At 39.9% G+C, this 21,674-nt stretch overlaps 1 protein-coding gene across 2 annotated transcripts in view; it reads right to left on the bottom strand.

The window, feature by feature from the left end:
• Positions 1–21,674, bottom strand: part of LOC149449356 (citron Rho-interacting kinase-like) — a 201,808-nt gene that overhangs the window by 95,685 nt on the left and 84,449 nt on the right. For both annotated transcript variants that reach the window (XM_089693340.1, XM_089693341.1), the window contains exons 18-23: positions 12,502–12,597; positions 11,849–11,965; positions 11,582–11,691; positions 10,482–10,656; positions 7,493–7,690; positions 7,342–7,395 (exon numbers count right to left, since the gene is read on the bottom strand). In XM_089693340.1, coding sequence (XP_089549466.1) covers positions 7,342–7,395; positions 7,493–7,690; positions 10,482–10,656; positions 11,582–11,691; positions 11,849–11,965; positions 12,502–12,597 — 750 coding nt within the window. The remainder of the gene's footprint in view (positions 1–7,341; positions 7,396–7,492; positions 7,691–10,481; positions 10,657–11,581; positions 11,692–11,848; positions 11,966–12,501; positions 12,598–21,674) is intronic.

Below are 21,674 nucleotides of genomic sequence, written 5' to 3'. Positions count from 1 at the left end.
AAAAAACACTGACTTTGATATGCCCTTGTCCTTTAGAACCTATGTTTTGACAGCCATATAGTTAAAGCCAGGGACCAAGAAGTAGGATGGTCCTTGAGAAAGATCCTGACAATCTGGTGGGGGTCTTGCCAGGTTGGAGTACCTTATTTACCTGTGCCACTCTAGAGTTCTCCATCTTGATCATGTGAAGCAGACCTGGAAGGAGTTTCATGGGAGGTGAAGCATAGAAGGGTGTGCTGATCCTATGCATTGAATCAAGATTGGATGATTCGCAATTAAGGGGGTCCAGCATTGCTGTTGATCAGGAGCAGAGACTCTGACAACAATCCTTCTGTAGGCAGCAGTATAACCCAGAAGTGAATGACCTCAATGGCCATAAAAAAATTTTAAATTTCTTCAGCTAAGTAAGCAAATAAATAATAAAAGCTCTTGTATGTCACAAACTAATGATTTGTTATTTCCATGTATATGTCTACAGAAAGCGAGGGGGAGACAGGCAGATAGGCACTTCATAAATAGACTAGCAGATTATTACTTTGAGGATTTCTTGTTCTCCCCTGAAAGCAAAAGGCCCTGAAGTATTTTCATTCTGTCTCCAGGGTCTGAAACGCCTTAGGAGCTTATTAATATATGTATACAAAACTTCACTTTTCATGATACCATATAGACATTAAAAAATCTAGGAAAGTCAATGGAGTAGTATAAAACATCATGCTATACTTCCACTTATGTCAAAAAACAAATTGTTATTGCTCACATTTTCAGCTATCTGAAAAGTTCTGGGTGGTCCAGCATGAGGAAATGGGTAGCCACACCTACACTCACCAGCCACTTTATTAGGTACACCTGTTCAATTGCTTGTTAACACAAATTGCTAATCAGCCAATCACATGGTAGCAACTCAATTATTTAGGCATCTAGGCGTGGTGAAGACGACTTGCTGAAGTTCAAACCAAGCATCAGAATGGGAAAGAAAAGGGATTTAAGTGACGTTGAACATGGCATGGTTGTTGGTGCCAGACGGGCTGATCTGAGTATTTCAAAAGCTGTTGATCTACTGAGATTTTCATGCACAACCCCCACTAGGGTTTACAGAGAATGGTCCGAGAAAGAGAAAATATCCAGTGAGTGGCAGCTGTGTGGACGAAAATGCCTTGTTGATTTCAGGGGAGAATGGGCATTCGATTTCAGCTGCGACATTCAGATGGTAGGCTCAGAATTCAGTATAAACAACATGAAAGCATGGATGCATCCTACCTTTTATCAACGGTTCAGGCTGGTGGTGGTGTAACGGCGTGGGGGGGGTATTTTCTTGGCATTAGCAAAGTGTACCTAATAAAGTGGCCAGTGAGTGTATATACTGTATTTAGAGTACCAGAGTTCTTTATAGGATATTGTATATGGCTAATTGTAGCCACCCGTTACTTTCCCTTTTTATTTTTTTATACACAAGGATAATTGTTCTTGTGTCAAAACAGATTTTTATCATTGGTACTACACTAATTTTCTATGTATTTGTCAAGTGACTTTTTTACCCTGTGTGAAGGCTGTGGAGAGCGTCCAAATTTTGTGTTCTCTTTTCTGCGATGAAATCTTCTGAGACTAAACAGAGCTCAGGATTAGTCACTGTACTCACTGCACACAGGTAACAAGATATTACCCTGTTTAAAGGTATAGTAATGGAGATGCTGTTCCCTATTAACATGTGCAAACACTTGAGAGCAAGGTGAACAGAGCACAACTGTTACATCATGTAGGGTTGTATTGCCTTCTTGCTTTCCATTTACCAATCCCTTCAAACATGTCTTGTACAGTACCCAATGCTTTTACACCAGGTCTAAATATGTTCTATATACCCCACTATGAAACAAACTATGTATTTACTCCTAGGAGTTGAAATTAGAGTGACCGGATTTTACAAAAGATTAAAAAAAAAGTACATAACCTGTATATCTTTTTTAGAGATGATCTTTTAGGTCAGCAGAATTTACCAACAGCTACATTTGAGTCGAATATATCTTTGCTTGGTACAAATTGAAGGGATTGTTTAGGTGAGCCTTCATTGGCAAGTATTCAAGTAAGTTTGAAACGGATTTCTCAACACAACAAAGAAAAATATTGGGATCTGTTGATTTTGCCAGAAATGCAATCCCTGTCACTTTCTGTGAGCATAAAAGAAAGCACAAAACAAACGTATACACGTCTTTGTTCTATAAACTACTAGTCTTATCAAACCACCATGTATTCTACATGAACAAAGACTGATTAATTTGAAGCTCAGCATCCACAGCTCCATCCACAGATTTGGTGAAGAAAAAAAGGGTAGCCACAAGGGAATAGGAAGATTTAAAATTATCTTCTGGCTGCCCTAGATGTGTATGTGCTCCAGAACTGTATTCTCAACAATCATTTAGATAAACCGTTTAGAGGCTGACACTGGTGTAAAGACAAGCAAGTTACTTCCACAGTACTCTGGGAATATCAACATGAGAACTGAGGAGAAATATTTTCTAATTTCTGGGCCAAGTGATTAATGCAGGCCATACATGGGTCGAATTCTGAACAAATTTTCATTAGAAAATCAGAAATTTCATACGTTTTGTAATCCGATGGTGCCCCCATTGATTTCGAAATCCAACCAACCAAGCCTTCAATTTCACCTCATGTTGCTAACGAAAGGAATTTTTGTAGCTGGAAATCTTCTTTTCTTTCCAAGTCAGAGCTTATGCTCATTTCTTTTTCAGTTATATTTATCGCACAATTCTCCCATCATTGATTAGAAATTTGTTTCTTTTTAAACAGAAACAATTGAGTACTGTCTGTGATACTTTTTTTATTTGCACTAACATACAATTTTGAGGACAAGCTTTCGGGGTATGTCCCCTACTTCAAAGTTCAAGCAGTACTATTACAAATCACAAAGTTTAAGCAGAATGTTAGAAGGGATGAACAAAAAAAAAAAAGGCTACAGATAAGATACAGCAAAAGGAGGGGGGGATACTACACTCACACAGAGGGGGTCAATCTAGCTAATAGTCATAAAACTGTTGGATAATGAGTGAGGAATCCCATGTCCAAATTAAGGCCGTTATCTCTTGTGTCAAATAGAATTATCATTCTTAGTTCAAAAGTTTTTCTTTCCTGATTGGATTTGAATTTTCCTTTCAGAACTAAAACATTGAGGTCTTCCATTGTGTGGGCTGGTTGTGTGAAATGGTGTCCTACAGGTGTGCAGAGGCCATCTTCTTTATGTTCCTTGATGGTATGTCTGTGCAAATTCATCCTTGTTTGCAACTTCTGTCCTGTTTTGCCAACATAAGATCCTTTGCTGCATTTTCTGCACTGGATAAGGTACACAACATTACTGGAGGTGCAGCTGTATGATCCGGAGATATTAAAGATCCCTTTTGAGTGTCTGACACTTTTTGATGGATTGATTTGGTTGCACAGCTTGCAGCGTTTCTTATTGCAGGGTTTGCTTCCATTATTTGTGACATCATAATCAGAAGGCAGTTTCCTACTAATTAGTTTATTTCTGAGGTTGAGGGGTTGTCTAAAGGCCAGTATTGGTGGTTGCTGGAATATTTCTTTCAGAGTTCCATCCTCTGTTATGATGGGTTGTAAATCTTTGATTATTTTTCTTATTCCTTCTAGTGCTGGGTTGTATGTGGTTACTAGAGGTACATGGTTGTTTGTTTTTTTTCTCCTTGTACTGAAGTAGATTTTCTCTTCGGGTTCTCAAGGCTGTGTTTATGCTGGTGTTGATAGTTTTGTCCTTGTAACCCTTCTTATGGAAGGAGTCTGCTAGTGTCCCGAGATGTTTATCTCTGTCTCTTGGGTCAGAACATATTCAATGGTATCTAATGGCCTGTGTATGATGGCACGTTTCGTGTGTTGGGGGTGGAAGCTGGAACTGTGGAGGTAGTTGCATCTGTCAGTGAGTTTCCTGTATATTGAGGTGTGAAGCGTATCATCCCTGATGTATACTGTGGTGTCTAGGAAGTTGAGGTGTGTGTTTGAGTATTCTATTTTTAGTTTGATTGATGGATGAAAAGTGTTCATCAATGAGTAAAATTGTTTTAGGTTTTCTTCACCTTCTGTCCATATGATGAAAATATCATCAATATAGCGATAGTATCTGTATGGTTTTTGTTCCATGCTGTTCAGGAATCTTTCCTCCAGGTCAGCCATAAATAAATTGGCATATTGGGGTGCCATTTTACTTCCCATCGCAGTACCCATACATTGAAGATAGATGTCTTTATTGAAAGCAAAGTAGTTGTGTGTAAGTATGAATTCAATGAGCTGTGTAACATCCTCAGCAGTGTATTTGTGGTTTGGTGAGGATGATAAGGATCTGTGACATGCAGCTAATCCATCCTTGTGAGGGATATTACTATACAGGGATACTACATCCATAGTCACTAGAAGTGTATTAGATGGTAATTGCTGGATGTTGTTGATCTTGTTCAGAAAGTCAGTTGTGTCTTGCAGGAAACTAGCAGTATTCATGACTACCGGTTTTAAAATTTTTTCTACAAAGCCTGAGATTTGTTCGGTGAGTGTATTCATACCTGTTATGATGGGTCTGCCTGGATTTCCTGGCTTGTGGACTTTGGACAGCATGTAGAAGTCCCCGATTTCTGGATGATCCGGAATCGCATTTATAAGTTCTGAATGTAGGTGGGCTGGAAGTGTTTTAATGAGACCTTTTAATTGCTTTGTAAAGTCCTGGGTCGGATCATAATCCAGTTTTTTATAGTAAATAGCATTTTCCAGCTGCCTCTGGCCTTCTTGTATGTATTTGTTTGTATCCATCACAACAACTGCTCCCCCTTTATCCGCTGGTTTGATGGTGATGGCCTGATTATTACGCAAATCTTGTATAGCCCTTCGCTCTAGTGGTGAAAGATTGTACAGAATTTTCTTTTGCTGGGTGGATATCAGGGATGTAGCTCGCAATCTGAAGCTATCAATATAGGTGTCCAGTTTGGGGTTGTGTCCTTGTGGAGGTGTGAAGCAGCTGTTCTTTTTCTTTGTGTAGCACTCCATTGTCCTAGGATTCCTTTCATTATTGTGGAAATATTCTTTGAGCCTTAGTCTCCTGAAAAAATCCTCCATATCTGACAATAATTGTAAATGATCCAATTTGGTGGTTGGGCAGAATGTAAGGCCTTTGGAGAGGATGGTTAATTCTGGTTTGGAAAGTTTATGATTTGACAAGTTGATGATTCCAAGTTCCTGTTATATCCACATTTTCAGTCAGGTCAGCATTTACACAAGGGATCCCTTGGGATTCCAGATTAGATTCCAGGTCACTGATGGTAAGAGGTGTAGATGTTGGGTTGCTTTTATGTTTAGGTTGTATCCAAAGGGTCTGCTCTTGGTGAAGCTTCTGAAGTTTTTTTTGTTTCCCATTCATGGCAAGTTTTTGTGTTTGTCTTTGTAAAGTTTCCAATTCATTCTTGATTTGGTTAATGTTGGTAGGGTCCAATGATGTTAGGGTTTCAAACAAAGACTGCTTTTGTATCCGGATAGTTACCCTTTTTCCATACAGTTTGTGAATGAGGTGATTCCTTAATCTCTCGCTGGTGCGTCTGCAAAGTCCTTCTGCATAAGGAGAGTTGATTGTATTTACGCAAGGATTTTTAATCCGGAGGCCTTGTGGTATGAGATTCCTCTTTTTGTATCTTGAGAAAAAGAAAATATCACTGTTGATCTGTGTTTCCTTTGTGATTAGGTTGGTTAACTGCTTCTTTATGCGGCTATATACAGTATCTTCCATTTTGCTTGAGGTGATTGTAGCCGTATTAGTGCATTTGCGACAGAAACAATTGAGTACTGTCCGTGATACTTTTTTTATTTGCACTAACATACAATTTTGGAGGACAAGCTTTCGGGGTATGTCCCCTTCTTCAAAGTCCAAGCTGTTTTTAAAAAAATTTTCAACATTCCTGATCAGTCAAATTTGGAGGCTGCATGAAAATCGGCTGATGTTGCGGCCCACTAATGATGTGAAAGTCAAACAAAAATTCTTCATTACGATTTTCAAAAGACAATTATGCCGGAATTCGACCCATGTGTGGCCTGCATTATCATACCATGCAAAATACTGTCAGACTTTTCAGAGAGGGGGCATTACTTTTTTACATAGGGCCAGGCACGATTGGATGCCTTTTTTTCCCTTAATAAATGAAATCTATGTTTAAAAACTGCATTTTGTATTTTCTCAGGTTATTTTTGTGTAATATTAAAATTTGTTTGATGACCTGAATCATTTAAGTGTGACAAATGTGCAAAAAAAAAAAATCAGGAAGGGGGCAAATACTTTTTCACTTTTGTGTACTGCATATTACTGAGCTGACAAGCTCATTGTACTTGGCAGCTGACAGGCAGGAGGGAACATTTATGATACTTGTCAGCAAGTTTTGAAAAAATGGGGTTGACACCACTTTAAAAAAAGAAAGGTAAAAGGTTCCAATTCCTGAAGCATTCAAGTTCTCATGTTAATCATTCACTGTATAGGGACCCCTCACCCTCACTCTGAACACTATCATATAAAAGTTTGCAGTCTTAGGTGCCAGACACATATGGCTGCAGGACCGCATCTTACAGTTTATCTGGTGTCACCCTACTTCTGCATTCTCCATTAATATCCTTCCCTCCAAGATGTTTCTTGGTAAGACTGCCGAAACACAGGCATTTAGAAGGTAACAGGATCACCTCCTGATTACATAATAGCAGACCGCTTTTCAGAGCACAGCCTAGTGTGAATCTAGATGCTATTTTTTCCAAATGCAATTTTTTTTTTATTTAAAATAACAAACAGATTTATACTCACCTGCTGTGTGCGAAGGCCCCGAAATCTCTTCTCAGGTCCTCCACCAGCGCTCCTAGCTCCTCCTCTTCTTGCTGTACCACCATAGGAAGCTGTTTCCTATCATGGCACACTTGCTTGTCCATCCCAAGCCCCGCTGCCTGTGTCCTTTGACATAGACAGGGAGACTCTGTCCTGGCCCCTGCCCCCTCATCACAAGATTTGACTCACATATTAGGAACCAAAGGCTCCCGCTACTCTTGGCCAAGCCTGTGAGAGCGGAAAGAAAAGGAGAGAGCCGCTGCAGATGGGCATTGCACTGGATCGAGTGAGGGCTCAGGTAAATGAGGGAGTGATATTTTTACCTAAACAATTTTTACCTTAATGCAAAAGAAAGCATTGATGAAAAAATAAAATGTTTACGTTTTACAACCACATTAAAGGAGAAAGACTGTGGGAAATGCACAAAGGGTATCTAGTAAAAAGGAAAAAAGGACACTAAAAATTATGTAATTATTACTCACTGTACAACTGTCCCGCAAAGTATCAAACTTGCGTTGAATCTCATCTCGGTGTGACTAAATAAAGGGAAAAAAAAATACAATAATAGCTTTTAGCTATTCCCTGATGCAACAGTACTGTTTTTCTAGATATATAGATAACTGGATAGATTACCCTTAAGGCTTGGATTTCCTCCTCAGCCTCTGCAGTGGTTTCTTCCAGCTCAGTTTTTGCTTGGTGTAGCTGATTTTCCAGAGCAGACCGTGCAGACTGTAGGGAGGCAATTTGAGATTCCCTTTCCTGTAACGCCAGCTGCAGTTCAGTTAACTGCCTCTTCAGGTCCAGCTTCTGTTCCTCATGCTCCAGACTAATCTAGAATGAAGACCAAGGTAAGATTAGCTTGCACAGCAAAATCTACACATTCTTTCATCATTGTAGTTTCCTGTAATGCTAGAGTTCAACATGAATAATCAAAACAGCTGCATATATAAATTGGTTTCATATTTGAAGCATTAAATGTATCTGCATGAGTAGGCTTACAATGCTAGAATATGTACATTCCTTTTTATTCACAGACTCTCTACAGTCTTATTGCTGAAAGTAGGAGTCCTGGTAGTGACTACACAAGTTAGCAGGGAAAAAAAGAGACAAATACAGTAAGGAACAAAAGTATTTGAACACCCTGCGATTTTGCAAGTTCTCCCACTTAGAAATCATGGAGGGGTCTGAAATTCACATTGTAGGTACATTCCCACTCTGAGAGACAAAATTTAAAAACAAATTCAGGAAATCACATTGTATGATTTTTAAAGAATTTATTTGCCTTGCACTGCTGAACATAAGTATTTGAACACCTGAGAAAATCAGTGTTAATATTTGGTACAGAAGCCTTTGTTTGCAATTACAGAGGTCAAACATTTCCTGTAGTTCTTGACCAGGTTTGCACACACTGCAACAGGGATTTTGGCCCACTCCTCCACACAGATCTCCTCTAGATCTGTCAGGTTTCGGGGCTGTCGCTGAGCAACACAGAGTTCCAGCTCCCTCCAAAGATGTTCTATTAGATTTAGGTCTGGAGACTGGCTAGGTCACTCCAGAACCTTGATCTGCTTCTTACGGAGCCACTCCTTGGTTATCCTGGCTGTGTGCGTCGGGTCGTTGTTATGTTGGAAGACCCAGCCACGACCCATCTTCAATGCTCTGACTGAGGGAAGGAGGTTGTTGCTCAAAATCTCACAATAAATGGCCCCATTCATCCTCTCCTTAATACAGTGCAGTCGTCCTGTCCCCTTCGCAGAAAAGCACCCCCAAAGCATGATGTTACCACCCCCATGCTTCACAGTAGGGATGGTGTTCTTGGGATGCAACTCATCCTTTTTTCCTCCAAACACGACGAGTGAAGTTTAGACCAAAAAGTTCTACTTTGGTCTCATCTGACCACATGCCTCCTCTGGATCATCCAGATGGTCATTGGCAAACTTCAGACGGGCCTGGACATGTGATGACTTGAGCAGGGGAACCTTCCGTGCAATGCATGATTTGAAACCATGACGGCGTAGTGTTCTACCGACAGTGACCTTTGAAACTGTGGTCCCAGCTCTCTTCATGTCATTGACCAGCTCTTCCCTTGTAGTTCTGGGCTGATTCCTCATCTTTCTTATCATCAGTGATACCCCACGAGGTGAGATCTTGCATGGAGCCCCAGTCCGAGGGAGACTGACAGTCATCCTTAGCCTTTTCCATTTTCTAACAATTGCTCCAACAGTTGATCTATTTTCACCAAGCTGCTTGGCAATTGCCCTGTAGCCCTTTCCAGCCTTGTGGAGGTCCACAATTTTGTCTCTGGTGTCTTTTGAGAGCTCTTTGGTCTTGCCCTTGGTAGTAGTTGGCGTCTGACTGACTTTGGGGTGGACAGGTGTCTTTAAAGAGCTCAGATGGGTGCTACTAAGCTAGATTAATGAGTGGAGTAGAGGTGGACTTTTTAAAGGCAAAGTAACAGGTCTTTGAGAGCCAGAATTCTTGCTGTTTCTTAGGTGTTCAAATACTTATGTTAAGCAGTGCAAGACAAATAAATTCTTTAAAAATCATACAATGTGATTTCCTGAATTTTTTTTTTAAATTCTGTCTCTCAGAGTGGGAATGCACCGACAATGTGAATTTCAGACCCCCCCATGATTTCTAAGTGGGAGAACTTGCAAAATCGCAGGGTGTCAAATACTTCTGTTCCTCACTGTATGTTGTCTAACCTAGACACTTCTTATTCTAGTCACCTAGTACATGTGGCTGGCAAAATAAAAAAACTTTGGCTAGTGATAAACTGTGTATTTTATTCTTATGAGTCATGCTATTTTGCAAACATAGCATTTGGAAATCCCCATCACGCTGGTACATTGAACATTAAACATCATATTTCAAAATGTTTTACCAGTTGTATATTGCACTCTACTATACATTTAAAAAAAATAAAAACATTTAACTGTGAATTTACTTGATTGGTTCCATTTTAGATTTATTAATTTATCCAATATTTGTCTTCATACACCTTTCTTGTAGTGGCTGGAAAATGTAGAGAGGCACTGAAATGTCAGTGATTGTCAATTCTAGATTAAAAAAAAGCTGTAGCTGCTGACTTTTAATGAACACGCTTTACTGTCCCAGGATACAGCGATGTACTCGCCCACATCGTCCCTTCTCTCCTCCACGGAGCCGGCTTCTCAACTGTGGGCACCAGGCTGTGACAGCTTGCGGCTTCACAGCCTGGTGCCCACTGCGCATGCATGAGTCGCTCTGCACCTCCTGATTCGTCCGGCAGTCTTCTGGGACCTGTGAAAGTTCCCAGGAAACTGCGGGAGGAAGGAGGGGGCCAAACATCTGGCTCACTTCACCACGGCAAACTGAGCCAGAAGTGGGAGTGGGTACCTCTCAAAACCTGGTACCCGCTCCCCCCTTCCCCCCCAAAGGTGCCAGATAAGGCAGTGGAGGGGAGGAGGAGACGAACAAGTGCAGCTTCCACTTTTGGGTGGAACTCCGCTTCAAGTGTTAGATCATTTGATCTAGTTATAAAAATGAGTTCTTCTGGACCATGGAGACTGTTACAAGTGTACTTCCTCAGAGACAGTAGAAGCACAGACATATTTGTTAAACATATTTCAGAAAAAATTACCTCACGAAGTCTCGTCTCAAGCTCTAGAAGCCGTGTCTTGTCAGTATGTTCCTGGTTGTTAATCCTCTCTAGCTGTTCTTCCAGTTTCTGATTTTGAGCCTCAATTTTCCCAGCTTGGGTCTCCAAATAGAATTTTTGTTGCCTAAGTTCTGAAATCATCTCTTCCTGAGCTTTCCTAAAATCATAACATTAACACAGATGCCTATAAAATTGGGTCTTTGCATTCTTTCCTTTCCTGTAAAAGAGGCTAAGTTAAGACACCCACATTGATAAAGGGTTACCCATACATACACATAAAAGGAATCATGTACATATGTATATCACATACATTTACAAGACCTGCTAGTTCATGAAGTATTCACAAAATGTGACTTTATGTTTGCTATGTGATGTATACTGGGAAGCAATTGTCACAAGTCAATCTGATACTAAAGATAGGGGGTAGGGGATGCCCTAACAAGTTTGATAAGGTATGGTCCCCCCTGGCTAGCTTCCCATGATACGGCTACTCTATATGTACATAATTTCTTTCTGCCATTGGCTCTGAGGTCATTTGATATAACTATGCCTTTGAAACTTTTGTAATGATATAATTTCTGTGTCATGTTTCTCTGGACACAGGTCCTTTCCATTTATCACTGCACTAGTATGTATGGGCATGCTGTTATTTGACCTTTATTTTTTTTTAACTGCTGAGCTGCGTCTTGGTTTGGTATTTTTGCTTAGTTTTGTTTTCTTTCATTTAAAAAAAAAAAAAAAAAAGAAAGGATAGGCGGTGCTTTAACTAAAGCAATATTTAAATCTGTAGTACTCTTACACACCTTGTCTAGTATATGGGAGCCCTAAATTTACTAGTGCTATGATGCACTGTGTTAATCCAAGATCTTTCTGTGAGCATCTGTATCAGCTCTCTCATCAACAGAAGTAGCTGGCATGGGGAGATAGATTGTTATAAGCCTTGATACGCACAATTGTTTTTCCTTTGCGCTCTGCTCTCTCATCAACAGAAGTAGCTGGCATGGGGAGATAGATTGTTATAAGCCTTGATACACACAATTGTTTTTCCTTTAGATCGATTTCCAATCATATCTGATACTCACATGTTCCTTTGTGTAAAAAGGCTGCTATTTGCTGCCAATTTGTTGGCTTCTGATAGTTCTGCTAATCTTTGTTCCAGTGACTTGATCTTTGACTCCAATGCATTGATCATCTGCAAGATTTAAATGATCTTAAATTATTTCTTTTGGAATTTAGACGAATGGTTTCTTGGAAACCTGTTTTTCCAAAGAGGCCAATGAAAGTTCCAAGATGGTATTTGCTTCAATCTCAAATCAATAGCCACACAACACTTTTCCAGTATTACTTACTGCCTTCTGTTCACTGAGGAATCTATTCTTTTCGCAAGATTCCTCTTCATTTTTTATTCGAAGTTGCTCAAGAGACTCCTTCTCTGTAAAGTCCTTCTTAATTTGTGCTTCAAAATTCTGTTGGGGAATATCATGTTATGTTTTATAGTTGTCTGACTTCAAAAAACTACCAGAGAAATTCAACTATACAATTAAAGCAGAACAATAGGCAAAACATTTCTTCCCATTTTGGAAGGGAGGGGTTACAGCCCTTGTAAGGTTTATTTTCGCCATCTTTGTCCCATTGAGATTTACCTTCACTTCCTGTCCCATAGTCAAACAGGAAGTGAATAGAAAACCCTGCAAATTAAGGCAATTTCTGGGGGACCCCAAGGTCACCAGAACTAGTGTTCCCATTAGAAGATTTTCCCTTTATGACTTTTCTGGAGACAATCCAAAATTTGTGGGTTTCACTTTCAGTGATAATGGTAAACAGGACAAATAGAGAGCATAAATCTCCCTAACTGGGGCACAGCAGTAAAAACTCGACAGGTGTTCTAATCCACCCCCCCCATATTCAAAACTAAAAAAAAAAAAAAAGTTTTGCCTTTAGTTCTATTTTAACAGGAAATGGTACACAAAGTTGAAAAAAAAAAACCACAGAATATATTTACTCTGACTTTCTCTTCATAGACCTGTTCACTCTGCTTCATTTGAATATCCAAATGCTGGGCTCCCATTTGAGCTTCTCTGTACTTCTCTTCCAGTTCCTAAATAAAAATATGAACATATACAACTATGAAAAAAACTTATGGTTAGTTTATACACCAACGAAAAACAAAAGCTACAACTTGTGCCTATTAATAAATAATAACAATTTGAAAGAAATGAAGGTGGTTAATAATAAATAATGATGGTGAAGCGCTAATAAATATAACAAATAAATTATTAAATAAATTACACAAAGTGCTAAATAAGTGATAATCACTGTGATAAAGTGCAAAGCAAAAAAGGGTCTTAAATGAGGACCTATACAAAGTGCAAGTACACACGTGCAAAAAACGTCCATGCAAAAATTGTAGATGTAGGTGCTTCAGTTGTCACTCCAAAAAAAACTTCCTGTGCTTGTGCAACACTCAGGTGGATCACTATCCGTAAATACTCAAAATGCCCCCTCACCTCCTTACCGAGACCCCTCAGGGCCACAACGCTTTACACAGCAACACTTTTCCACACCATGCAGCTTTAAATGAACCCGGCTCCAATGGCTCCTCGTTTTAAGTTCTCCCTTCTAATGGTGGTCACCGCAGCAAGAACTCAAATATGAACCATTAAATCAAGGCCATAAGGGAGTAAACAGAAGAGACCTCCATAGTGCAACTCTTATTTAGTCAATATAAAGCAAAAACGCCAAGAAAACACTCACAATTGCTGAAATTCAAATAAGCAGTTTCCCATATGCTATGGGTGTATTGCAGTCAATAGGAGTACCAAGATGGCGCCGACCAAATGTGCATCACCGCGCTCTACGTGTTACGTCACGATTTGGACACGTGACTTCCTCAGGAATTTAGTGACAACTGAAGCACCTACATCTACAATTTTTTGCATGGACGTGTTTTGCACATGTGTGTACTTGCACTTTGTATAGATCCTCATTTAAGACCCTTTTTTGCTTTGCACTTTATCACAGTGATTATCACTTATTTAGCACTTTGCAGATGCCCAGCTAGCCAATTGTTCCCTGGATCCCATTCCTTTGCAACCACTACGGTCACCCTCTGTTTCTAATGTATGCTCTCTTACCCACATATTCAGTCTCTCCCTCTCTACTGACACCTTCCTGACTTCAAAAGCATGCGCAGGCCCACTCTATACTTAAAAAGCTCTCACTGGACCCCACCAGCCTGAATAACTTAACATCTATCTCCTTGCCTGTAAGCTTTTAGAATGCCTAGTCTACAACCATCTGAGCACCTACCTCATTGAGAACAACCTTTTGAGCCCTTACAGTCCGGCTTTAGCTCGCAGTACTCCACAGAAACTGCCCTACCACAACTCACTGATTTTCTAACTGCTAACACCAAAGACCACTATTCTGTACTCAAAATACTAGACCTTTCTGCGGCCTTTGATAATGTTGACCACATGCTCTTCCTCAAACTCCGCTCACTTGGCCTCCAAGATTTTTCTCTTTCATGTTTCTCCTCCTATCTACCACAGTACTCCTTCAGTGTTACCTACTACTCTGTCTCCTCTGCTCCACTTCCTCTTTCTGTAGGGGTCCCCCAAGGCTCTGCTTTTGGACCCTTTCTTATCTCTATCTATACCTTCTCTCTTAGTCACTTTATAACTTCCAATGGCTTCCAATACCATTTCTATGTCACTGAATCTTTCTAAAACCGAGCTTGTAATATTCCCTTCTGCCCTTGCCCTACCTCTGACTTTTCCATAAAGATAAATAATACAAATATAAGTTCCTCCCCTCATGCGAGGGTGCTAGGTGTAATCCTAGACTCTGAGCCGTCCTTTCTGCCCTAAATCCAATAGCTGTCAAACGTTTGTAGACTTTACCTCTGTAACAGCTCTAAAATTCACCCCTTTTTAACGAATGAAACCACCATGCTACTCATTTACTCCCTGGTTATCTCTCACCTTGACAAGTGCAACTCCCTTCTTTTAGGCCTACCTCTCCATAGGCTATCCCCTCTGCAGTCTATCATGAATGCTACCTTACTAACCACTCAGTGTATGGCAACGTCTCTGCCAATTCCCCCACTGACTTCCGATTGCTCAGCAAATTAAATTCAAAATACTAACAATAACATACAAAGTAATTTACAAATCTGCCCCGAGCTAAATCACCAAGTCTTGAAATATCACCCAAACTGTCCTCTCCGCTCCATCCAAAACCTCCTGCTCTCTACCTCTTGTTTCCTCCACCCATACTGGTCCCCAAGTCTTCGACAGATTCTCTCCAATCCTCTGGAACCTTCTACTTCAATCAGTCCAGCTACCTCCTACTCTGGTCACCTTTAGGTGATCCCTGAAAACTCATCTCTTCAGAGAAGCCTATCCCACCTCCATCTAACAACTGAACTTTTATTTTTTACATCAGCCCATCCCTCACAGTTATTACCTTTTGTACCACTTGTCCCACCCTGTTAGACTGTAAGCTCTTATGAACAGGGCCCTCTTAACCTTCTTGTATTTTATTGTACTGCAACTTTACTGTCTCCCTTTATATTGTAAAGTGCTTCACAAACTGTTGGTGCTATATAAATCCTGTATAATAATTGCAAAGGCTATGATGGAGGTACACATTTCATCTAGATGAGGGAAAGAAACACAAAAACATTCTTCTCTTTTTTTTGTGGACAAAGTGTCAAGTTCTTTATTGCTGACTCTGGCTCTGTCCTGAGGAAAAGTTTCCCACTAAGGACACCAACAGCAATTAAAAGCTAAAGGAAGCTCAGTACACCACAGGTAAGTAAAAGAATCCCCACCAAAAAAAAAAGACTAATGCGGCATGTACCAGAACAATATATACAGTGCTCAGCATAAATGAGTACACCCCAACATATTTTGTCAGAAAACCTTTACTTTTCTTTCAGAATCAACATTTTATATGGGACACTATACTGCAAAATTCTCCCACAAATGCAGACCATTGATTTCAAACAAGTTTTGTTCATTTGCAGACACAAAAAAGTATTTTTCCTAACAAATTCATTCAAGACCATGTTGCAAAAATGAATACACCCCAATGAAAGTCTTAGGAGCAAAGCTAAATTTTAGACAACAAAGTCCTAAGTAACAAGAATTCAACTACCAGCGAGTCTAATTATTCATTAAACAGTCATTCAGCAGAGAGTTGATTATAAAAGTGTGTTACTTAACAAAGAAAACCCCTTCCCATTTCATGCTGTCAGCAATGGCACTACATGGAAGAGAAAAGTCACAAGGCGTGAGAATGAAAATCATTTCTTTACACAAGAAAGGTGAAGGCTACAAGACAATCAGCAAAGCTTTACTTATCAATCAGAATACTGTAGCAAAAGTGATACAATAATTGAAAAAGATGGAACTGCAACCATCTCACAGAGACGTCCAGGCTGTCCACAGACGTTAACAACTTGACAGGAGCGTCTTCTGATGAGAAGGGTTAAAGAAAATCACAATGCAAGTACACTGCAGCTAGCTAAATATGTAGAAAGCAAAAATGGGGTTCAAAAGACACAATATGGCGTGCACTGCAGAGGAATCACATGCATGGTTTCGAAGGAAGCCTCTCTCAAAGCCCATGCACAAAAAAGCCCACCTAGAATTTGCCAGGACCCATGCTGAAAAAGAAGACTACGGGGGCTCTGTACTCGAGTGATGAGACCAAGATGAATGTTTTTGGAAAGGATGGCTTCAAAACTGTAAGACGTCGCAAAGGTGAAAAGCACAAAGAAAAATGAATGGTGCCTCTGTCATTTCAAAGCCATTGTTTCTAATTTTTAGGGACTTTTTAATGACTGGCATAGTACCACTGGATTGGCGTAAGGCCAAAGTGGTGTCAATATTTAAAAAGGGGTCAAAATCTTTACCAAGTAATTATAGACCAGTTAGTTTAACTTCTATAGTTGGGAAGATACTGGAGAGTTTAATAAAAGACCACATACAGTTGTGACCAAAATTATTCAACCCCCAATGCTGTAAAGGGGTTTAGGGACTATAGTGTACATTTGGAATTGTATTCAGAATCAAATCCTACAAGGACGTTGTAACTACCCAAATGCAACTAAAATGACATCAATTGTTTATGTAATACAGTAGTAAATGGTTCTTATGTGGTTTCTTCATTGCCACAATTATTCAACCCCTTAAAGACTACCACTCTGAAGAACAGAGGTTCATACAGGTGCTTTCCATCAGGTATTGAAAACACCTGTGGATGTCACCGAGCAGCAATCAAGCATAATAAGCACCAATTAGGCAGCTTTAAAATGACTGTGATACTCAGCTCCTTCTAGACATTTACTGGTGTGGTTACAAACATGGTGAAGGCAAGAGAATGGTCCAGGAAGACAAGAGAAGAGGTGATTTCTCTTCACAGGAAGGGCAATGGCTATAAGAAGATTGCAAAGATGTTAAACATACCAAGAGACACCTTAGGAAGCATCATTCGCAAATTCAAGGCAAAGGGCACTGTTGAAACGCTACCTGGTCGTGGCAGAAAGAAGATGCTGACTTCGACTGCTGTGCGCTACCTGAAGCGTAGAGTGGAGAGAAGTCCCCGTGTGACTGCTGAGGAACTGAGAAAAGATTTGTCAGATGTGGGTACAGAAGTTTCAGCCCAGACAATAAGACGCACACTGCGTAATGAAGGCCTCCGTGCCAGAACTCCCAGGCGTACCCCCTTGCTGTCTCCAAAGAATAAGAAGAGTCGACTGCAGTATGCCAAAAGCCATGTGGACAAACCACAAAAGTTGTGGGATAGTGTTCTGTGGACTGATGAAACAAAATTAGAACTGTTTGGGCCCATGGATCAACGCTATGTTTGGAGGAGGAAGAACAAGGCCTATGATGAAAAGAACACCTTGCCTACTGTGAAGCATGGTGGAGGGTCAATCATGCTTTGGGGCTGTTTTGCTTCTGCAGGTACAGGGAAGCTTCAGCGTGTGCAAGGTACCATGAATTCTCTTCAGTACCAGGAGATATTGGATGGAAACGTGATGCAGTCCGTCACACACCTGAGGCTTGGGAGACGTTGGACCTTTCAACAGGACAATGATCCCAAGCATACCTCCAAGTCCACTAGAGCATGGTTGCAGAGGAAAGGCTGGAACATTTTGGAGTGGCCATCGCAGTCACCAGACTTAAATCCGATTGAGAACCTCTGGTGGGACTTAAAGAAAGCAGTTGCAGTGCGCAAGCCTAAGAATGTGACTGAACTGGAGGCCTTTGCCCATGAAGAATGGGCGAAGATACCCGTAGATCGCTGCAAGACACTTGTGTCAAGCTATGCTTCACGTTTAAAAGCTGTTATAACTGTAAAAGGATGCTGTACTAAGTACTAAGATTGAATGTCACTTGGGGGTTGAATAAAACTGATAATGCTGTGAGCACAGAAAAGACATTTGTGGTTATTTCATTATAACTGTTATGTTATATTTGTCTGACCTACAAGTGCCTCTTTAATGTAAATGTAAGCAAGATGACTGAATGATCAAAAGCAATGTCAAACTGGCCAAAACACTCAATTTCAGTGGGGGTTGAATAATTTTGGTCACAACTGTAGATGAGTTCTTGCTGGAAAAAAAATATTTTAAGCAACAGACAGCATGGATTCATGAAAGACAGAAGTTGTCAAACAAATCTGATTTCTTTTTATGAGGAGGTGAGAAAAACATTGGACAGAGGGGTGGCAGTGGACGTGGTATACTTGGATTTTGCTAAAGCGTTTGAAACAGTTCCCCACACATGGGACTAATGTGTAAGGTAAAGTCTACAGGCTTGGAAAAATCTGTATGTAAATGGATAGAAAACTGGCTAAAAGATCGCATTCAGAGAGTAGTGGTTAATGATTCATACTCTGAATGGTCTAGGGTTGTCAGTGGTGTACCCCAAGGTTCAGTTTTGGGACCCTTACTTTTTAATATATTTATAAACGATATGGGGTCTGGGATTATAAATACCATTTCAGTCTTTTCAGATGACACCAAGCTGTGCAGTGGAATAATGTCCTTATAGGATGTCTCCAACTTACAAACCAACCTCAGTGCACTGTTTAATTGGGGAACTATGTGGCAAATGAGGTTTAATGTTGATAAATGTAAGGTTATGCACTTGGGGGCTAAGAATATGCATGCATCATACATACTAGGGAAGTACAACTGGGGGAATCAATGGTGGGGAAGGATCTGGGAGTTCTGGTAGATCACAAGCTTAATAATGGCATGCAATGCCAAGCTGTGGTCTGTAAAGCGAGCAAAATCCTCTCTTGTATTAAAAGAGGTATAAACTCCAGAGAGATAGATATCATGTTACCCAGGTACAAATCACTAGTAATACCTCATCTGGAATATGCAGTTGAATTTTGGGCACCAATTCACAAAAGGATCATTGGGGAACTGGAGAAAGTACAGAGAAGGGCAACCAAACTGTTACAAGGCATGGAAGAGCTCAGCTATGAGGAAAGATTAGAGGAACTGAATTTATTCTCTCTTGAGAAGAGGAGATTAAGGGGGGATATGATCAACATGTATAAATACATCAGTGGTTCATATAGTGAACTCGGTGTAGAGTTATTCACCCTGAGGTCATCACAGAGGACAAGGGGGCACTCTTTACATCTGGAGGAAAAGAAATGTAATCTCCAAACACAGAAAGGTTTCTTCACAGTAAGAGCTTTGAAAATGTGGAATAGACTCACTCAAGAGTTGGTTTTGGCCAGCTCAGTGGATTGCTTTAAAAAAAGGCTTGGATTCTTTCCTAGATACACAGAATGTAACTGGATATAACATGTATAAGTAAAGTTCATTCAGGGAATATCCAATTGCCTCTCGGGGGATCAGAAAGGAAGGTTTTTCCCTGCAGGAGCAAATTAGATCATGCTTTGCTGGGTTTTTTTTCCTTCCTCTGGATCAACTGTGGGTAAAGGATTATAACTTTTTTTTTTATGGTTGAACTGGATGGACTTTTGTCTTTTTTCAGCCAGACTAACTATGTACCTATGTCTACAGTGAAACATGGTGGTGACAATGTCTTTCTGTGGGGTTGCATGAGTACTGCTGATGAGCTGCATTTCATTGATGGTATTGTGAAGTCACATATGTACTGCTCTATATTGAAAGAGAAAATGCCACCATCACTCCGTGCTCTTGGTCGTCATGCACTTTTCCAACATGACAATGATCCAAAACACACATCTAAGTCCACTGTTGCATTTCTGTAGAAGAACAGGGTGAAAGTGATTTAGTGACCAATTATGTCTCCTGATCTGAACGCAATCAAACACCTATGGGGAATTCTGAAGAGACAAGGTGAGCATCACTCTCCATCCAGCATCCAGGCTCTAAAAGAGGTCGTTCTGGAAGAATGGAAAAAGATAGATGCAAAATACTAGATGTAGTAGTTTTTGTTCTGGGGTGTATTCATTTTTGCATCAACTAATTTGAATAAAACTGAAGATTTTGTAATCTAAGTTATATTATTAACCTTAATTTTATGTAATGAGCTAAACAAATGTTCTATAAAACTCAGTTTTGTCAACATTTTGGAAATTGTTCTTGTGTTCATTGAGATACTGATTACAATTTTACTTTTTTCAAAAGAGGTATACTCATTTATGCTGAGCACTGTATATAAAAATAAATCGTTTTATAAAGTCATTTAAAATGACAATGAATAATCATAAAAAAACATACAGTTAAAAAAATAAAGCACACCTCCATCACCAATACCAAGACAATGTTGTCTTTCCACTTACTAAAATCAGACCTTACAAGTGGGCACTATTCTGATAAAGTGTAACTGATGCTTATGCAATCATGTTAACCCTCTCATTGGGGAGGGTCTGCATATTAATCCTTGCTGTGTCCTATCATGCTTACCAGACTCTACCTTGCATTACTTAATCAACAGCACTGATATTTATGTCAACAGCCATACCTCTATTCTGAATGAATGTGACTGTTGTTCATACAATTGAACTAACTCCTTCACTGCTGAGGGATTGCATATTAACAATTTGCTCTATCTTGATCACTTGCCTGGCTTTTCCTGCATTAATTTACTAACAGCGCATGAATTGATGTCAACCACTATTTGACAGTGAATATAAAAGTGGAATAGTGTCCATCTATACAAGTGTTTATTCTTTTGAAGTTGTTTGACCATTCCACCCATTTACAACTGAAGTATATGGTACATTGTATCTAATTGGATTTAGTGCCATATGCAGACGATTGTTTACATCTACAGCATAACTCTGTCTGTGAACTATTTTTTATTCTCCCTTCTAAATGTTACATGTCCCTTTACTGCTGGAGAGCAGCTTTACGATTGCTCAATCTAATAGTCAGTGAGCCAACTATCTTGTTCTTCTGTGAGGTTTTTTATATTTGATGGGGTCCCAGATTAGCGGATTATTTCTCATCCTGGTTTACCCATTTTATGCAGTGACCACTTGTGAGGCCTAATTTTAGTAAGTGGGAAGACAACGTTGTCTAGGTATTGGTGATGGATGTGTGCTTTATTTTTTTACTGTATGTCTATATATAATTATTCATTATCATTTTAAATTACTCAAAATTATTTTTATATATATTGTTTTGGTACATGGAGCATTAGTCTCTAGAAGTAAACACTTTTTTTGGTGGAGATTAATTTACCTACCTATGTTGTTGTACTTCGCCTTTTTGGTAACATGCGACAACACTAATTATTTAAGTACAGACACCAGATTTATAAATTGCTCTGTGTTTGAATTTCTTAAAGTAAGCTCAGTCCTCTTATTCCACAAAAATAAAAAAAAAATATTAGAATTTCCTCTGACTTCCTGTCCTGGAAACAACATGATGTTGGAGTGAAGAAATTCCCACCCAGGCAAAGCCCTTCCCAGGCTGCTGGCACATGGTTTGTGGTCCCACGAGCTGGAAAAACTTTATGCAGGGTGCAATTGAGAGTGGCATTGTTACGCAAGTGACAGCGCGGTGTGAGATCGGCTGGTTCTTTGTCATGAGTTGGTGAGAAGTGCAGGGGTCAGGCACCGAGTTCGTCACTCAGGACTTGGGTTTCAACAGCCATGACGGGATTTGTATATTGGAGACTACCAGGATTGTATATCGGACACAGCGAC

This window comes from Staurois parvus, unplaced genomic scaffold (assembly GCF_062004578.1).
Source record: "Staurois parvus isolate SC_StPar_1 unplaced genomic scaffold, SC_StPar_1.0 ptg000626l, whole genome shotgun sequence".
NCBI classification, from domain to species: Eukaryota; Metazoa; Chordata; class Amphibia; order Anura; family Ranidae; genus Staurois; species Staurois parvus.
The sequence above is the reverse complement of the archived record's forward strand: the minus strand, read 5'-3'. Positions and strand labels throughout refer to the sequence as shown.